This window comes from Aspergillus aculeatus, assembly GCF_001890905.1.
Source record: "Aspergillus aculeatus ATCC 16872 unplaced genomic scaffold ASPACscaffold_43, whole genome shotgun sequence".
Lineage (NCBI taxonomy): Eukaryota > Fungi > Ascomycota > Eurotiomycetes > Eurotiales > Aspergillaceae > Aspergillus > Aspergillus aculeatus.
Window position 1 is genome coordinate 1 of NW_017963018.1, and position 12,606 is coordinate 12,606.

Below are 12,606 nucleotides of genomic sequence, written 5' to 3' on the forward strand. Positions count from 1 at the left end.
ATATAGTAGTAATACCACACCGGCTATATTAATATATTTAATTAAAATTATTTATTTTAATTTTTAATTATATAAAAATAGTTTATTTATATAATCAAATTATATAATTATACAGACTGTAGCTATTATTTTTATAGTAAAACTAATTTTATTAAAATTTTATATATTTTAATTAAAAATATTATATTTTTTTATAGTTTTAATATAATTAAATTATTTGATTAAAAGCTTCGAATTTTTGTATTTCGTATATTAAATATAATATTTCTAAGAGAATTAATTTTTTAAAATTAAAATATATTTAATAAAGTTATATATTTATTTTTTATCTATAAAAGTAGTAAAATTTAAATTATATTTTTAAAAAAGAATTATTATAATATTCTATATATATAACGGTTAAAGATAAAGCTCTTATTTTATAAATAAAAAAATCTAATATTTTAAAACTTTTTTTTAAAATAAATTAATTTTATAAAATTAGTATATTTATTTAATTTTGCTTTAATTCTTTACAGGCGTTTTTATAGAATTAAATACAAAATCTTAAATATATATACTGCTTCTATTATAAGAAGAATTTTATTTTTTTAAATAATTTTAATAATAAGACAGATTCGGTTCTTTTAATCTATCAAAGATTTTAATAATTAAAGTATTTTTGGTAGAGTTGTTGGTAGTTGAATTGCTTTATATTAAAAAAACGCGAGACTGACGCGCGCAGATGGCGGGTGGCTTATTATGGCGGGTGGCTTACCGATTATGTTAACGTAATCGGACACCGAGCCGGCGCGACACCGAGCCGGCGGCGGTCTGCCGCCGCCTCGCTGACTGCCTCGCTGGCCGCTTCCTAAGGCTATTCAACCACCAAGAAAAGGCTATATACATCAATTCTTATTGTTTTCATGAGGGCATTTTAAACGATTGTGTCCTTCACTTCCACATATACTGCAGCGGGCTGGCCGGCGTGCCCTGGCCGGCCTCGGTGCTGCGGCCTGAATTGCTTCATTTTCTCGCATCTGAGCTATATCAAAGCCCTCTTGGCCTGTCAAAGTGCCTCCCTGCTGTATATAACGACGTGAGGCCTTTCCCTTTCCTTTTTTACTCGCTTGTATAGATTGGAACTGCTTAACTTATTGTTGAAGCAGGACTGCGTTCTGCATAGACTGTTCCGCAGCCTTAATCACCTTTTCAATAACTTTGTGTGAAACCATTGACGCCAGGCCTTGATCTGCAAGTTCTTGTATTTCTTGTCTCTGCCTTCCAAGTTCATATAAATTTGCAGGCGTTTTTCCAAGATAGAAAGACTGATTAGAATGCGAGGATGTTGGTGGAGTTGGTGTTTTTAATTGAATCCGTAGCGTTGAAAGCACCTTTTGAGAATTTAAAGGAACGAGACCGGTAGCACGGAATCCACTGAGTATATTAATATTAAAGAAGGCCTTGGCGTGGACGCTGTGATATAACTGTAAGAAATCAAGCTTGGTAATTGATTCCTCGCCATAACAAATAGCCTCAGATACACGCTGGCCATATAACTTTTTCAATGGCCCAAAGCAAGCGACGTCAAGTGGCTGCAGTTTATGGGACGAGTGGGCAGGCATGTATAAAGGAATAATTTTTCGCGCTGTACAGAACTGATCAAACTGCTGAGTTGCATGACTGCCATGACCGTCAAGAATCAACATACAATACTCGCCAACAGTTTTTAAAGCCGTATACCGGTCAAACACGTTCTGAAGCCAGTCAAAACCAAGCTCATTGGTAGTCCAGCCATTCTCGCTGACACTCAGATGATACGATCTTGGGCAGACTTCGTACCATATCGATTGATGATTCTGCGCTGCAAAGATAATCTGCGGTGGCAGGACTGTTCCTGAGGCTGATATTGCAACAATTAAAGTCACCCATTCGCGGTTTCCTGGCTGTATACACTTCGCACGCGATTCTCGTATTTCCGAGCCACAGATTACACGAGCGGTTGAAGCAACTCCCATCTGAAATCCAGTCTCATCCATATTCCATATATCTTCATCAAGAATGCCATATCTTTGGACTGTATTACGAACGAGGTCGAACCATCTCCGAATAAGATAAGGATCCTCGCATTTAGCACGTTGATAATCATACTTTGACGTGAATTTAGACGTCAGTTCCGGATGACGTTTGATATAGCGAGTAATCCAACATTCTGATATAGCACCGTGTTGATTTGGCTTCAACTTTGCTTAATATAGTAGCTGGGCGGAGAATCGAGCATCGCAGATTTTAAGAGGCAGTCCACGGTGGGCCATATCAAGAAGCCACTGCTTTAACGTATTTTCCTCAATTGTAGATAGCTTTCTACCATTAGCATCTTTTTCCGTACGTGATTTGATGCCATTTAAACGATCTTTAAAAGTGCTTATCTTGACGTCAAACGCGGCAGCGCAGGCGGCCTTTGTAGAGAACTTCCCACTCTCAAAGGCTTTGACGGCGAGATTTAAACGTTCATTTATATCGGCCATATTGATATACGAAAAGAAACACCGAAGAAATCACGATATATCGCGAATAGGGCAATTTGGAAGAGTTCTTCGACTTCAAGATGTTGAGGGTGCAAGACGCGGCGCGGCCGGCGCCGGCTCGGTGTCGCGCCGGCTCGGTGTCCGATTACGTTAATGTTTGTTATCTTACCTAATTGACTGACTTATAAGTACATGCATAGCCAATTGAACCAATCAGAACAATGCCAGGACTTTAAGAGTTAAGTTACTGGTCCAGAGGCTGCGTGTCGGCTAGGGCTCTGGGCATCTAGTACTTACCAACCGCCTTTCTCCAACGCAATACTCTCTTGGTCTCCGGGATCAACTCCGCCGTGTTTTGTCTACTCATGAAAAAGGAATGGGCGGTAGACGGAATGCCGTCAACACAGATGAACAGAGACTATCCACGGGTCCACCCCAGCCTCAACCGGCAAGCATCAGATGTCGACCTCCTCACAACCAACCCACGGGAAATGGAAACTCAAAAGTGTATGGTTAGTAGCGACAACGGGAAGTATGGAGGGTCTGGAGGAGCGGAATCCGAAGACTTGCGCAGCGCTGGGAGTGGCTTGGCCACTTCAGCGCTACTGAGATGGTCGAACTTGACGTTGACGTTTGCCCTGATATTCGGTGGTTGCTGTGTCAACGTGAGTTGATTCCAAGACAGGAAAGTACTCTTACTGATATCTGAACTAAAGGTCTTCGCTCTCGAGGCAATTATCAAGTAAGTTGATTGGTGTACTCGGCTGCATAGAAGAATGATATACTGACCTCCCAACCTGCTAGAGAACAGCCTAGCTCCGGTAAATAATGATTGCTCTCCCACTGTTGATATGCCAACTCGCTTCTGTACTGATGATTTTCGAGGTCCCCTGATAACGCTCGCCCAATTCCTCCTGACTGCAATCGTCACCGTTCCGGATTTCATTTCTCCGACTACCGGGTTTCGCTCCTTGTACCTTAGACCGCGTGCCATCCCTCTAAGATCCTGGGTTGTCTATACAGCTTTCTTCATCAGCGTCAACCTCTTAAACAACTGGGCATTCGCGTACAAGATATCCGTTCCCCTACATATCATCCTTAGGTCGGGAGGCCCTGTGGCGTCCATGGTCATAGGTTACATATTCAATGCTAAGCGGTACACACGGGGTCAGATGCTTTCTGTGATCATGCTTACATTGGGCGTCGTTGCTGCTGCACTGGCAGATGCCAGAGCGAAAGGTCAATCAGTCAACGTTCAAGGCGCATCGACTGTGTCAGCAATGACAGGATTTACAGTTCTTGCTGTAGCAATGGTCCTGTCTGCCTTCCAGGGAATCTACGCTGATCGACTTTACGAGTTATATGGCCGGAACCACTGGAAAGAGGCTCTCTTCTATTCTCATGTACTCTCACTGCCTCTCTTTTTGCCCACTTATCCGCAAGTCGCCATTGAGTGGCGAGCGTTATTCTTTTCACATGCGTCAAATGGAGCAGTTCTATCTCGGAATTCTACAACAACAAAGGGGCACTGCAGTTCACCATGTATAGCATCGATTGCCAGCAAAATTGTCCAGCTTTCAGTACTGAAACTAGATTCAGACCCTTTGCAATCGATTCTCGCAGCAATACCAACCCGCCTGATGTACCTTGTGTTAAATGCATTGACTCAATATATGTGCATTCGTGGGGTACATCTTTTGTCTGCAAAAACGTCTTCGCTAACCGTCACTGTCGTTCTGAACATTCGCAAACTCGCCTCACTCTTGTTGTCTATATATATTTTCGGAAATTCTCTCACGCCAGGAGTCATTGTCGGTGCCCTATTGGTATTTCTCGGTGGTGCCTTATATGGCTATGAAGGGGCACGTGGCAGAAAGTCACATTTGAAGAAAGATTAAACTCAAATCTAATATGTCTGATGAGTTCATTGCCTAGATATCACTAGGCTCTTTTGTCCTCTTGCAATATTCAAATCTGCTGTATTGCATCTTCGATGCAATTCTACACAATCTGATGTACCTGCAAAATGAATTTGATAGTATTAAGGAGTCTATTCTGTTAGGGCTGACTTGACTAGACTTTGTGAGTGCAAAACATTCTTAGTATACAATACAACAGTGCCACGGTATTGTTTTCTCCTAGAGAATGGCTAGCGATTTCAGATAGTGAATACCGTAAAAGAAATGTCGTCAAATGCTTCTGAATGGCCTGCGGCTGACCTTGCTGGATCAAATGTTCTACAAGACCTCACCCACAATTTTCGCTGCCTCCTTGTATGTATCGAGAAGTTTTTCACACTTTTCTCTCTCCGCTTTGATTCCATCATCCTCGTATAGAAGTTCCCCAAACAGATCTTCCTTATAGAGCTCGCTAACAAGCCTATTCTGCACAACATCTTTGCTGTGATTGACCAGCAGATGCATGATGGCCTTGGGCACCTGGTCCGCGATCGTTTCCCTGACAATGTTAAAGTATGAAGAGATCAATCGGCGGATCAATTCTGTTTCCAGAATCTCACGTTCAGACAAAGAGGAATCGGAATCATCCTTTGGCTAAGTTTTCTTGGTTAGCTGTTATTCTTGCAAGATGAAGATACCAAATAGTCGACTCACAGAAATACCGACGTCACTGAATTGTTCCACAGTGGTAATATGATCGTCGGGCGGCATGATCGGAGACCGCAGATCTGCCCGCCGCAAACCATGGCTGACACTGGCCTCATGGGGGCTTGGAATCTGTCTATTTGTGTTTGATACCTGCGGTAGGGAGGTGACTGGGTGCACGCCGTCCTTGCCAAAAAAGTAATTTAAGAATGAATCACGGGTAGTGTTCGTTGCTCCAAACGTGGCCGAGGCGTTCGAATGCGTTCCATTCAGTGTAGCTGAGATGCCACCGTCTTGGGCTTTGCCGAGGTGAGGAGACATGCTTCTAGCACCCCGCACGGATTGGCTTCTGCTAGAGACGTTCGGTGGTTTGATTTCGGATTGCGGATCTTCGTCATCTTCCAACGAAGCAGCGTTGTTGCCATTCAGCCCCCCAAGTTCCTTGAGCCGGCGCTTTTCCCTTTTTCTTCTATCCTCGGCCAGAGCTGCTTTCCTTTCCTGCTCTTGTTTGTTTTGAATGACGGATGACATTGCTGCCGCTGCACCAAGGAAGTTGGGATGATTGGTGTTTATGTAGGCTCGTTGGATTGATATAAGGGACTCCACGTATCCTGAGCAAGGGCCCAAACGTTCACGAAGCAGATCGGATACAACTTCAATCAATTTTGCTTGCAAACGCGGAAAACGCAGCAGCTCCTGTGAACCACATGTATGGCAAATCTTGATAAGCTCTTCATAAACGAGTTCGACGCACCTCTGACTAGGAGCTTCCAGCATCTTGATCTGAGGTTTTACAAGCAAATCGAAGGCAAGTTCCGGGACAAATAGACTCGGGCGAGGGCCAGTTGAATTTCGGATGGCCGTCCTGATATCAGAGACAGTCAGGTTATGAGTGGGATCTATCGTTTCAAGGGAATTGCCGAAAACAGAGTTGAATATATAGTATATTCTAGCGCCACCGCAGAGTTCCTTGGTAGAGATCTCGGAGGAGGTTCCGTCGATCGAAGATATGAACGACGATGCAAAGCGCGTCATCAATTGCAATATCAACGAGCCGCGATGTTCCTTGCCGCTGAACTGCTTGTTGCCATAGCTTGCAAGCTCTTGTTGTGTTTGTCCCATGAGAGTGTTAAGGCGTGCTTTGATATCAGGAAGCCGATCGCGGATGTGGGACATAAGAGTCGTGTTCAAGGTCTTTGCTAAGAATTGAGTGCCGCATCGGTTTGCCATGTTGCGATAAGCAGGATGGTGTCTGAAAAAGTCCAGCTCAGCCTGCAGTGCGTCAGACAATGATTTCCCAGATTGAATATCTTGTTGAGAGCGATTGACGACGCCGATAAAGCCCAGTTTCAGTGGATAGACGCGGCCAGAGAGGATGTCCATGGCATTAGTGCCATGATCCATGAGGTCCAGCTTCGTCAAGACACCGATCGTCCTTCGACCCATGGGATCAACCTGTCGCGCAAGCTTTAAGGCTTCAGAGTTCACAAGGTCGACATTGGCAGGGGATACTGCCAGAATGATGCTGTTAGGCTTGGCTATGTATTCCAGAATCAATGCCCGTGTTTGCTTTTCAATATCCGACGGTTGATCTCCAATTGGTACCTTCGTCAATCCCGGCAAGTCAACCATGGTGAGATTGAGGACATGTGGTGAGAAAATCTTGAGATTTATGGGCTGTCTATTTATGCCCTTGTTGCTCCCGGCTATCCTTGCTGTCTCGGCTTCGATTTCCTGCTTCACGAGAGCAAAGTCATCGAATTTGCGGCCGGGAAGATGGTGGAATTCTGCCCACTCATTTTGTCCCGCAACGCTTGCAGCAGTGTGAGGTATGTGAACTTCGTCACCTTCAGGTCTATCGTGCCGTTCGCTAGGTATATTTATGAGTTGAAGAATCAAGGGTCTTCTTGTCACTATACCGCTTCCTCTCGGCAGAAAATCTCTGCCAACGATGTTTTCAAGAACAGATGACTTTCCGGAAGATTGAGAACCGACAACGACCTGTAGGAAATAGTTGGTTTTCTGTGGTCTAATTGTATGTCGCAGAAGACACAGTAAATAACAGGCCATGGGCGATGTTCACTCACAATCTGGGGTAGATCAAGGGAGTCATTTCCAATGGTGTTGAAGACAAGATCCTGTAGCTTGTTGACGGTGATAAGTAAGTCCTCACTGAGGGCTGCCATGCTTCAATGCAGTGATGAAAGCAAACACTGCTCTTCGAGATGCTTGGGTTTGAGGAGAATCCGCTGAAAGATTTGAAGGGGTCTAACAACATAAATATCGGATGATTAGAGGAATTCTTGTTTGAACCGAGGATATCGAACCTGTTGCGATGTGCGAAAATGCTATGCTAATGCATGACCCAGGTGTATATAGTGTGGTTCTCTTAGAACTATTTGGCTATATTCTGGCAAGTGCAAGTTATAACTTACTCTGTATGTGAATAAACCTGTCACGTGTTATGACTAAGCAATAAGAGCAATATGATATGATGCGGTTTGCTATCGATACCGGCAGTAATGCAGTTACCACCAGCAGAAAACCTTCAAAGGCGAAGTAGAAAGCTTTATTATCATCATTATTGTTGTAGGCAAGAAGTTTTCGTACAGTTTATACTTTTATTGTCTGCTTGTTTTGGCCATTCTGCTGTCCTCTGTACAGACTTCTGAATCTTATAGAAATACTATAGACTGTACGGTGGGAGGAAAGGAGGTTGCACCCCCCCTGTTTGGCTCATGTGCTGCGCTAGCCTATCACCGCCTCCTTGTTTTGTACACCGCATAGTTATCAAAGGGAAGGATTGGCTTCTATAAGGATTCTGCTAGCAGAATTGCGACTGCACTATGCCTAAGAAGGCTAGCGAACGAACTATTGCAGGGGGGTGCAAACTCATTGCCAGGGATTATATAAGGGGACCAATAGTTTTTCTGCTCACTGCTTGTGTCAATATAAATCTGGAGAAATACTTGTAAGCTATGTTTTAGTATTTAATAATCCTTGAAGATCCTAAAAAGGAGAATGTACAAGATGAACTCCCCGATGAATAGACTTAATGGCATTATCTTTCGTCAATAAAGAATCTTTATACTTATAGTGTAAAAAAGATTTCTGGAAACTTTTATTATAGAAAATATTCTAATATCATTACTTTGAGCTCCCTCGGCTGTGTTTCACCTATAAATTTCTACATCCGGTAACATTAGAATTATTGGTGGTTTTAGTGAAAGATGTTAGTTATAATATGTACTAGATAGTACTCTGTGTCAAGATGCGGACTGGGTCGATGGATACTAGCTGGCTAGAATAATAAAAATAAAACTAATTAAGAATTATAGAATAATTTTTTTAATTTTTAATTAGCTACTTTATTAGATTATTTTTAAATTTATAAATAAAATATAGTTTAAAAAGGTACAAACAGAATCAGAGATAAATAAAAATTCAAAAAGATTATATATTATATATAAAACAGTCAGAACAGATAATAGATTATCGAAATGATTAAAATAATATTAATAAATTAAATAAATTAAATAAATTAAATAAATTAAATATTTTAAATAGATTCAATATTTAAAATTTATATTATAATAGTATATTTTTAAAGCTGAGATTTATTAAAATATGAATTATAATTTATTAAAATAATAGTAGTAAAAGTTTTTAATTATTTAATTAATATTTTTGAAATATTATATTAATTTAATTATAAAATTTAAATAAATAATTGATTTTATAATATATATTAAATAAAAACAGCTGCGTTTTCTATAATTTTATATGAAATTAAAATTATTTTTAATTTTTAATTTTTGAAATTTTTTAACTTTTATATATAGCAGCGGCGGTTGGTATTATTTTAATAAAAAATTTTATTAATTAAAATTATTAAATAAATATAAAATATAAAATATATTTTAATATTTGATAGTACAGCTAATCGGTATATATATAAATTAATAATTTTTTAATTTTATATAATTTTAAAATATTTTAATTAAATTTTTTTATTAGATTTTAAGATTTTAATATAATAAATATTTAATTATATTTTTAAATTTTTTTAAATTTTTTAATTAATTTATATTATAAATTAATTTATTTTATACATTAGATTTAAGTAATAATTATTTTTATTTTAAGAAATTTGATAATAATTTATATTTTTATAATAAATTAATCTATATTTCAGACAGCAGGGCTGTTTATAATAAAAACTAATTTAAAATTTATATAAAAATAAAAATCTATAATTTATAAAAAATAGAATAATTTTAATAATATTTAAATAAATTATATTTAAATAAATTATATTTAATATAAATTATATTTAAGTAAATTATATTTAATATAAATTTAATTAATAAAAGCTATTAGCTTTAGTTATTTTATAAATAATTGATATAATATAAAAATATTATTTAAATATAATATTAATTTATTTTATCTGATTATTAGTTTTAAAATAATAAATAGTTAAAAATTTACTAATAATATCTAATTATTATATTAAATATTTTTGAAATTTTTAAAAATAAATTAAAAAATCTTTTATTAAAAAAAATAATTTATATAATTTATATAATTTTTTATATATAGTATTATAACAGTAGTAATATTTATTATTATATAATAAAAAAATTAAAAATTTTATTTTTATTAAATAATTAACAATAATTAGTATAGTATTATAGTTTTATTTTTTTTGATATATATATAATAAAATTTTAGAGATATATTTTTATTAAGCGTATTTAAAAATAAATAATAATTTTAAACTTTTTAATTTAATTTTTTAAAAAAATATAATTTATTATGATATATAATAATTTTTTATTTACTAATTTATATAATAATAAATATTAGATTAACAATATTTTTAAACTAAAAGTTTATAAATATAAGTTTTTTTAAAATATTTAAAAATAGATTTATTTTAAATGAAATATATGAATTTAATCTTAATCTAATTATTATTAAATATTTATAATTAATTTTTTATAAAATAATTTTTTTTTACAGAATGTAAAACTTCTGAATAACAGTTTTTATTAATAACTAAAATTTTTAATATTTTTTAATTTATTTATTTTTTATATATAATAAAGAGCGGCTTTTATATCTTAAATAAAAGTTATAAATTTTATTTATTTTTAAAAATTAAACTTCCAAATTTTAATAGTTAAAACTAATACTTCTGTTTATTTTAAAAAATTATTTTATTTTTTTATTATTTTTATTCTTTAATAAAATCGGAAGTAGTATTAATAAATAAATTAAATTAATATTTTTTTAATTAGAATTATTTAATTTTAATATAATAAATATTTATTTTATTTTAAAAGATGATTTAATCTCTTAATTGAACTATTAGATTTAATTGTATATTCTCTTAATCAATAAATAATTCTAAAATCAAAATAAAATAAAAATTTTAATAATATAACTTATTAATAATTTAATAATTTAAGAAATATAAAATATTTTAGATTACAGTAATCTAATATAATTTACATTTAAAAAATAATTTTTTATTTTAAAATACTATTTTTTTAAATAATAAATAATAGTAAATAATTTTTTATTATAAAAAAAGCTGTATATAGACTATAAAATCTATATAAAAAAAGTAGAATTTATTTTTCATAGTCTACTATATTATTAGACTGTAAAACTGTTTATAAAAATTATAAAATTAATTATTTATTTTATAATTAATTTTGTAATAATTATTTATATTATTAAACTATAAAATTATTTATAAAAACTATAAAATTAATTATTTATTTTATAATTAAATTCTTTAATAGTCGCCTACGCTGCTAAACTATAGAATTATTTATAAAAAATTATAAAATTAATTATTTATTTTATAATTAAATTTTTTAATAGTTGTTTATACTGTTGGACTGTAGAATTATTTATAAAGATAATAAAATTTATTATTGATTTTATTTATATTTAATTTATTGATTTTTGATAACTGTTTATACTACCAGTCTGTAGAAAGAGCTGCAGATATTAAAAATCATTTTTTTAATATAATATTTATTATATTTAAAAATGAAATAATCAATAAAAATAGAATTATAAAAATAAAAAGATTTTATATAATAATTAAAATAAAATCTGTTTATTCTATAACTATTTATACAGTTCGGAATTATTACTATAAAATCTTTATAAAAATATATCCTCTTATATATTGAAAAATTAATACAAAAAAAATTCAATTATATTAAAAAAATAAACTATAAAGTAGTTTTAAATTATTAATTAAAAATATAAAACTATACAGAACTGTAGAAATAAACAGACTGTAAAAAGAATATATAAATATATAATTCTACAAAAGTAGAAACAGACTGTAAAAAATAAAAAAAATAAAAAAGAAATAATTTAAAAAATATATCAATAGTCTGAATAAATAACTATAAAAAATAGATTTAAAAACTATATTAAAAATAATTATTTTAATTAAAAAAATTAATTAAAAATATAATACGGCTTCTGAAGATTCTAGAGTATTTTTTATATAAGAATTATTTTATATTTATATAATTTAATTTTAAATTTAATAAATATATTAAAATTAGATTATATTTTAAGTTTAGTAAAAAACTTGTTTTTTCGGTATAATCTTTCTAATATAATTAGTAATATTCTAAAGATAGATCTAAAAGTCCGATAAATAATAATATTTTCAAAACTTTAAAGATTTTTAAAAAATATAAAGTCATAACTAGATTATTATTTTGAAGTAAAAAGTCTAAAAAACTGTATTTTTATATAATATAAATAGATATATATTATTATAACAGCAACATTATTAATTATTATATTATAAAAATTAAAAACTTTATTCTTATTAAATAATTAATAATAATTTGTATAATATTATAATTTTAATTTTTTAATAAATATATAAAATCTATAAATATATTTTATCAGATTGTTATAGGACCAAGGCCCTGATATAGAGCTCGGCTTCAGGCACCAGTTAGTATCTGAGGCCTTGTATACTACGTATTAAACTAGTACTAGCTTAGTATATATATAAAAGAATTTTATATAAATAGATAAAATAGCTCTTTAATTATTTTTTTATTTAAAAATATATTCCGATTAGTACAATCTATCTGTTTTATAATATTAAAAATAATTTATTAAAAAGTTCTAAACAGAATGCGATTAGATATATAAATAAAAAAAATAAAATATTAAAATATTAAAATAATAAAATAAATAAATTAAAAAGAACTGCAGCTGATTATAGCATCTGCAGTTATATATAATAATATATAATTTTTTTTTATAAAAATTAGTTAGTTTTTATATAAAAATTAATTAGTTTTTATATAAAAATAATAAAATAGAAATTAGCTTTTAAAAATAAATAAATAAATTATAAAATTATAATACAACTTCTATTATTAATAGTAAATTAGAAGAAAATCTTTTATAATAATTATATAAATTAAATTATAAACTTC

The 12,606-nt window shown here is 32.3% G+C and overlaps 4 protein-coding genes across 4 annotated transcripts; 1 reads left to right on the forward strand and 3 right to left on the reverse strand.

Moving 5' to 3' along the window:
• Positions 1–1,133: 1,133 nt before the first annotated feature.
• ASPACDRAFT_128242 (uncharacterized protein) lies at positions 1,134–2,018 on the reverse strand (the record flags this gene model as incomplete). The annotated part of the gene is made up of 1 exon (XM_020197109.1): positions 1,134–2,018. The coding sequence occupies one exon, from the start codon at positions 2,016–2,018 to the stop codon at positions 1,134–1,136; it is 885 nt and encodes a 294-aa protein (XP_020050932.1).
• Positions 2,019–2,273: 255 nt separating this feature from the next.
• ASPACDRAFT_19676 (uncharacterized protein) lies at positions 2,274–2,510 on the reverse strand (the record flags this gene model as incomplete). Its single annotated transcript, XM_020198888.1, has 1 exon — positions 2,274–2,510. A coding segment is annotated over one exon (237 nt), but the record flags the coding sequence as incomplete, so codon positions are not given.
• Positions 2,511–2,853: 343 nt separating this feature from the next.
• Positions 2,854–4,449, forward strand: ASPACDRAFT_82550 (putative UPD-GlcNAc transporter (Mnn2-2)). The gene is made up of 4 exons (XM_020206105.1): positions 2,854–3,172; positions 3,224–3,249; positions 3,312–3,328; positions 3,393–4,449. The coding sequence occupies exons 1-4, from the start codon at positions 2,873–2,875 to the stop codon at positions 4,403–4,405; spliced, it is 1,356 nt and encodes a 451-aa protein (XP_020050934.1). The 5' UTR covers positions 2,854–2,872; the 3' UTR covers positions 4,406–4,449.
• Positions 4,450–4,532: 83 nt separating this feature from the next.
• On the reverse strand, positions 4,533–7,463 carry ASPACDRAFT_82552 (dynamin-related GTPase DNM1). The gene is made up of 3 exons (XM_020206106.1): positions 7,198–7,463; positions 5,120–7,111; positions 4,533–5,059 (listed from the first exon to the last, which is right to left on the reverse strand). The coding sequence occupies exons 1-3, from the start codon at positions 7,294–7,296 to the stop codon at positions 4,745–4,747; spliced, it is 2,406 nt and encodes an 801-aa protein (XP_020050935.1). The 5' UTR covers positions 7,297–7,463; the 3' UTR covers positions 4,533–4,744.
• Positions 7,464–12,606: the final 5,143 nt, after the last annotated feature.

Coding starts and splice junctions, on each gene's coding strand:
- ASPACDRAFT_82550 (XM_020206105.1), top strand. CDS start 2,873: ATGAAAAAGGAATGGGCGGTAGACGGAATGCCGTCAACACAGATGAAC. Junction 3,173..3,223: donor TCGGTGGTTGCTGTGTCAAC/GTGAGTTGATTC, acceptor TCTGAACTAAAG/GTCTTCGCTCTCGAGGCAAT.
- ASPACDRAFT_82552 (XM_020206106.1), bottom strand. CDS start 7,296: ATGGCAGCCCTCAGTGAGGACTTACTTATCACCGTCAACAAGCTACAG. Junction 7,112..7,197: donor CCCTTGATCTACCCCAGATT/GTGAGTGAACAT, acceptor TATTTCCTACAG/GTCGTTGTCGGTTCTCAATC. Junction 5,060..5,119: donor TCAGTGACGTCGGTATTTCT/GTGAGTCGACTA, acceptor AAGAAAACTTAG/CCAAAGGATGATTCCGATTC.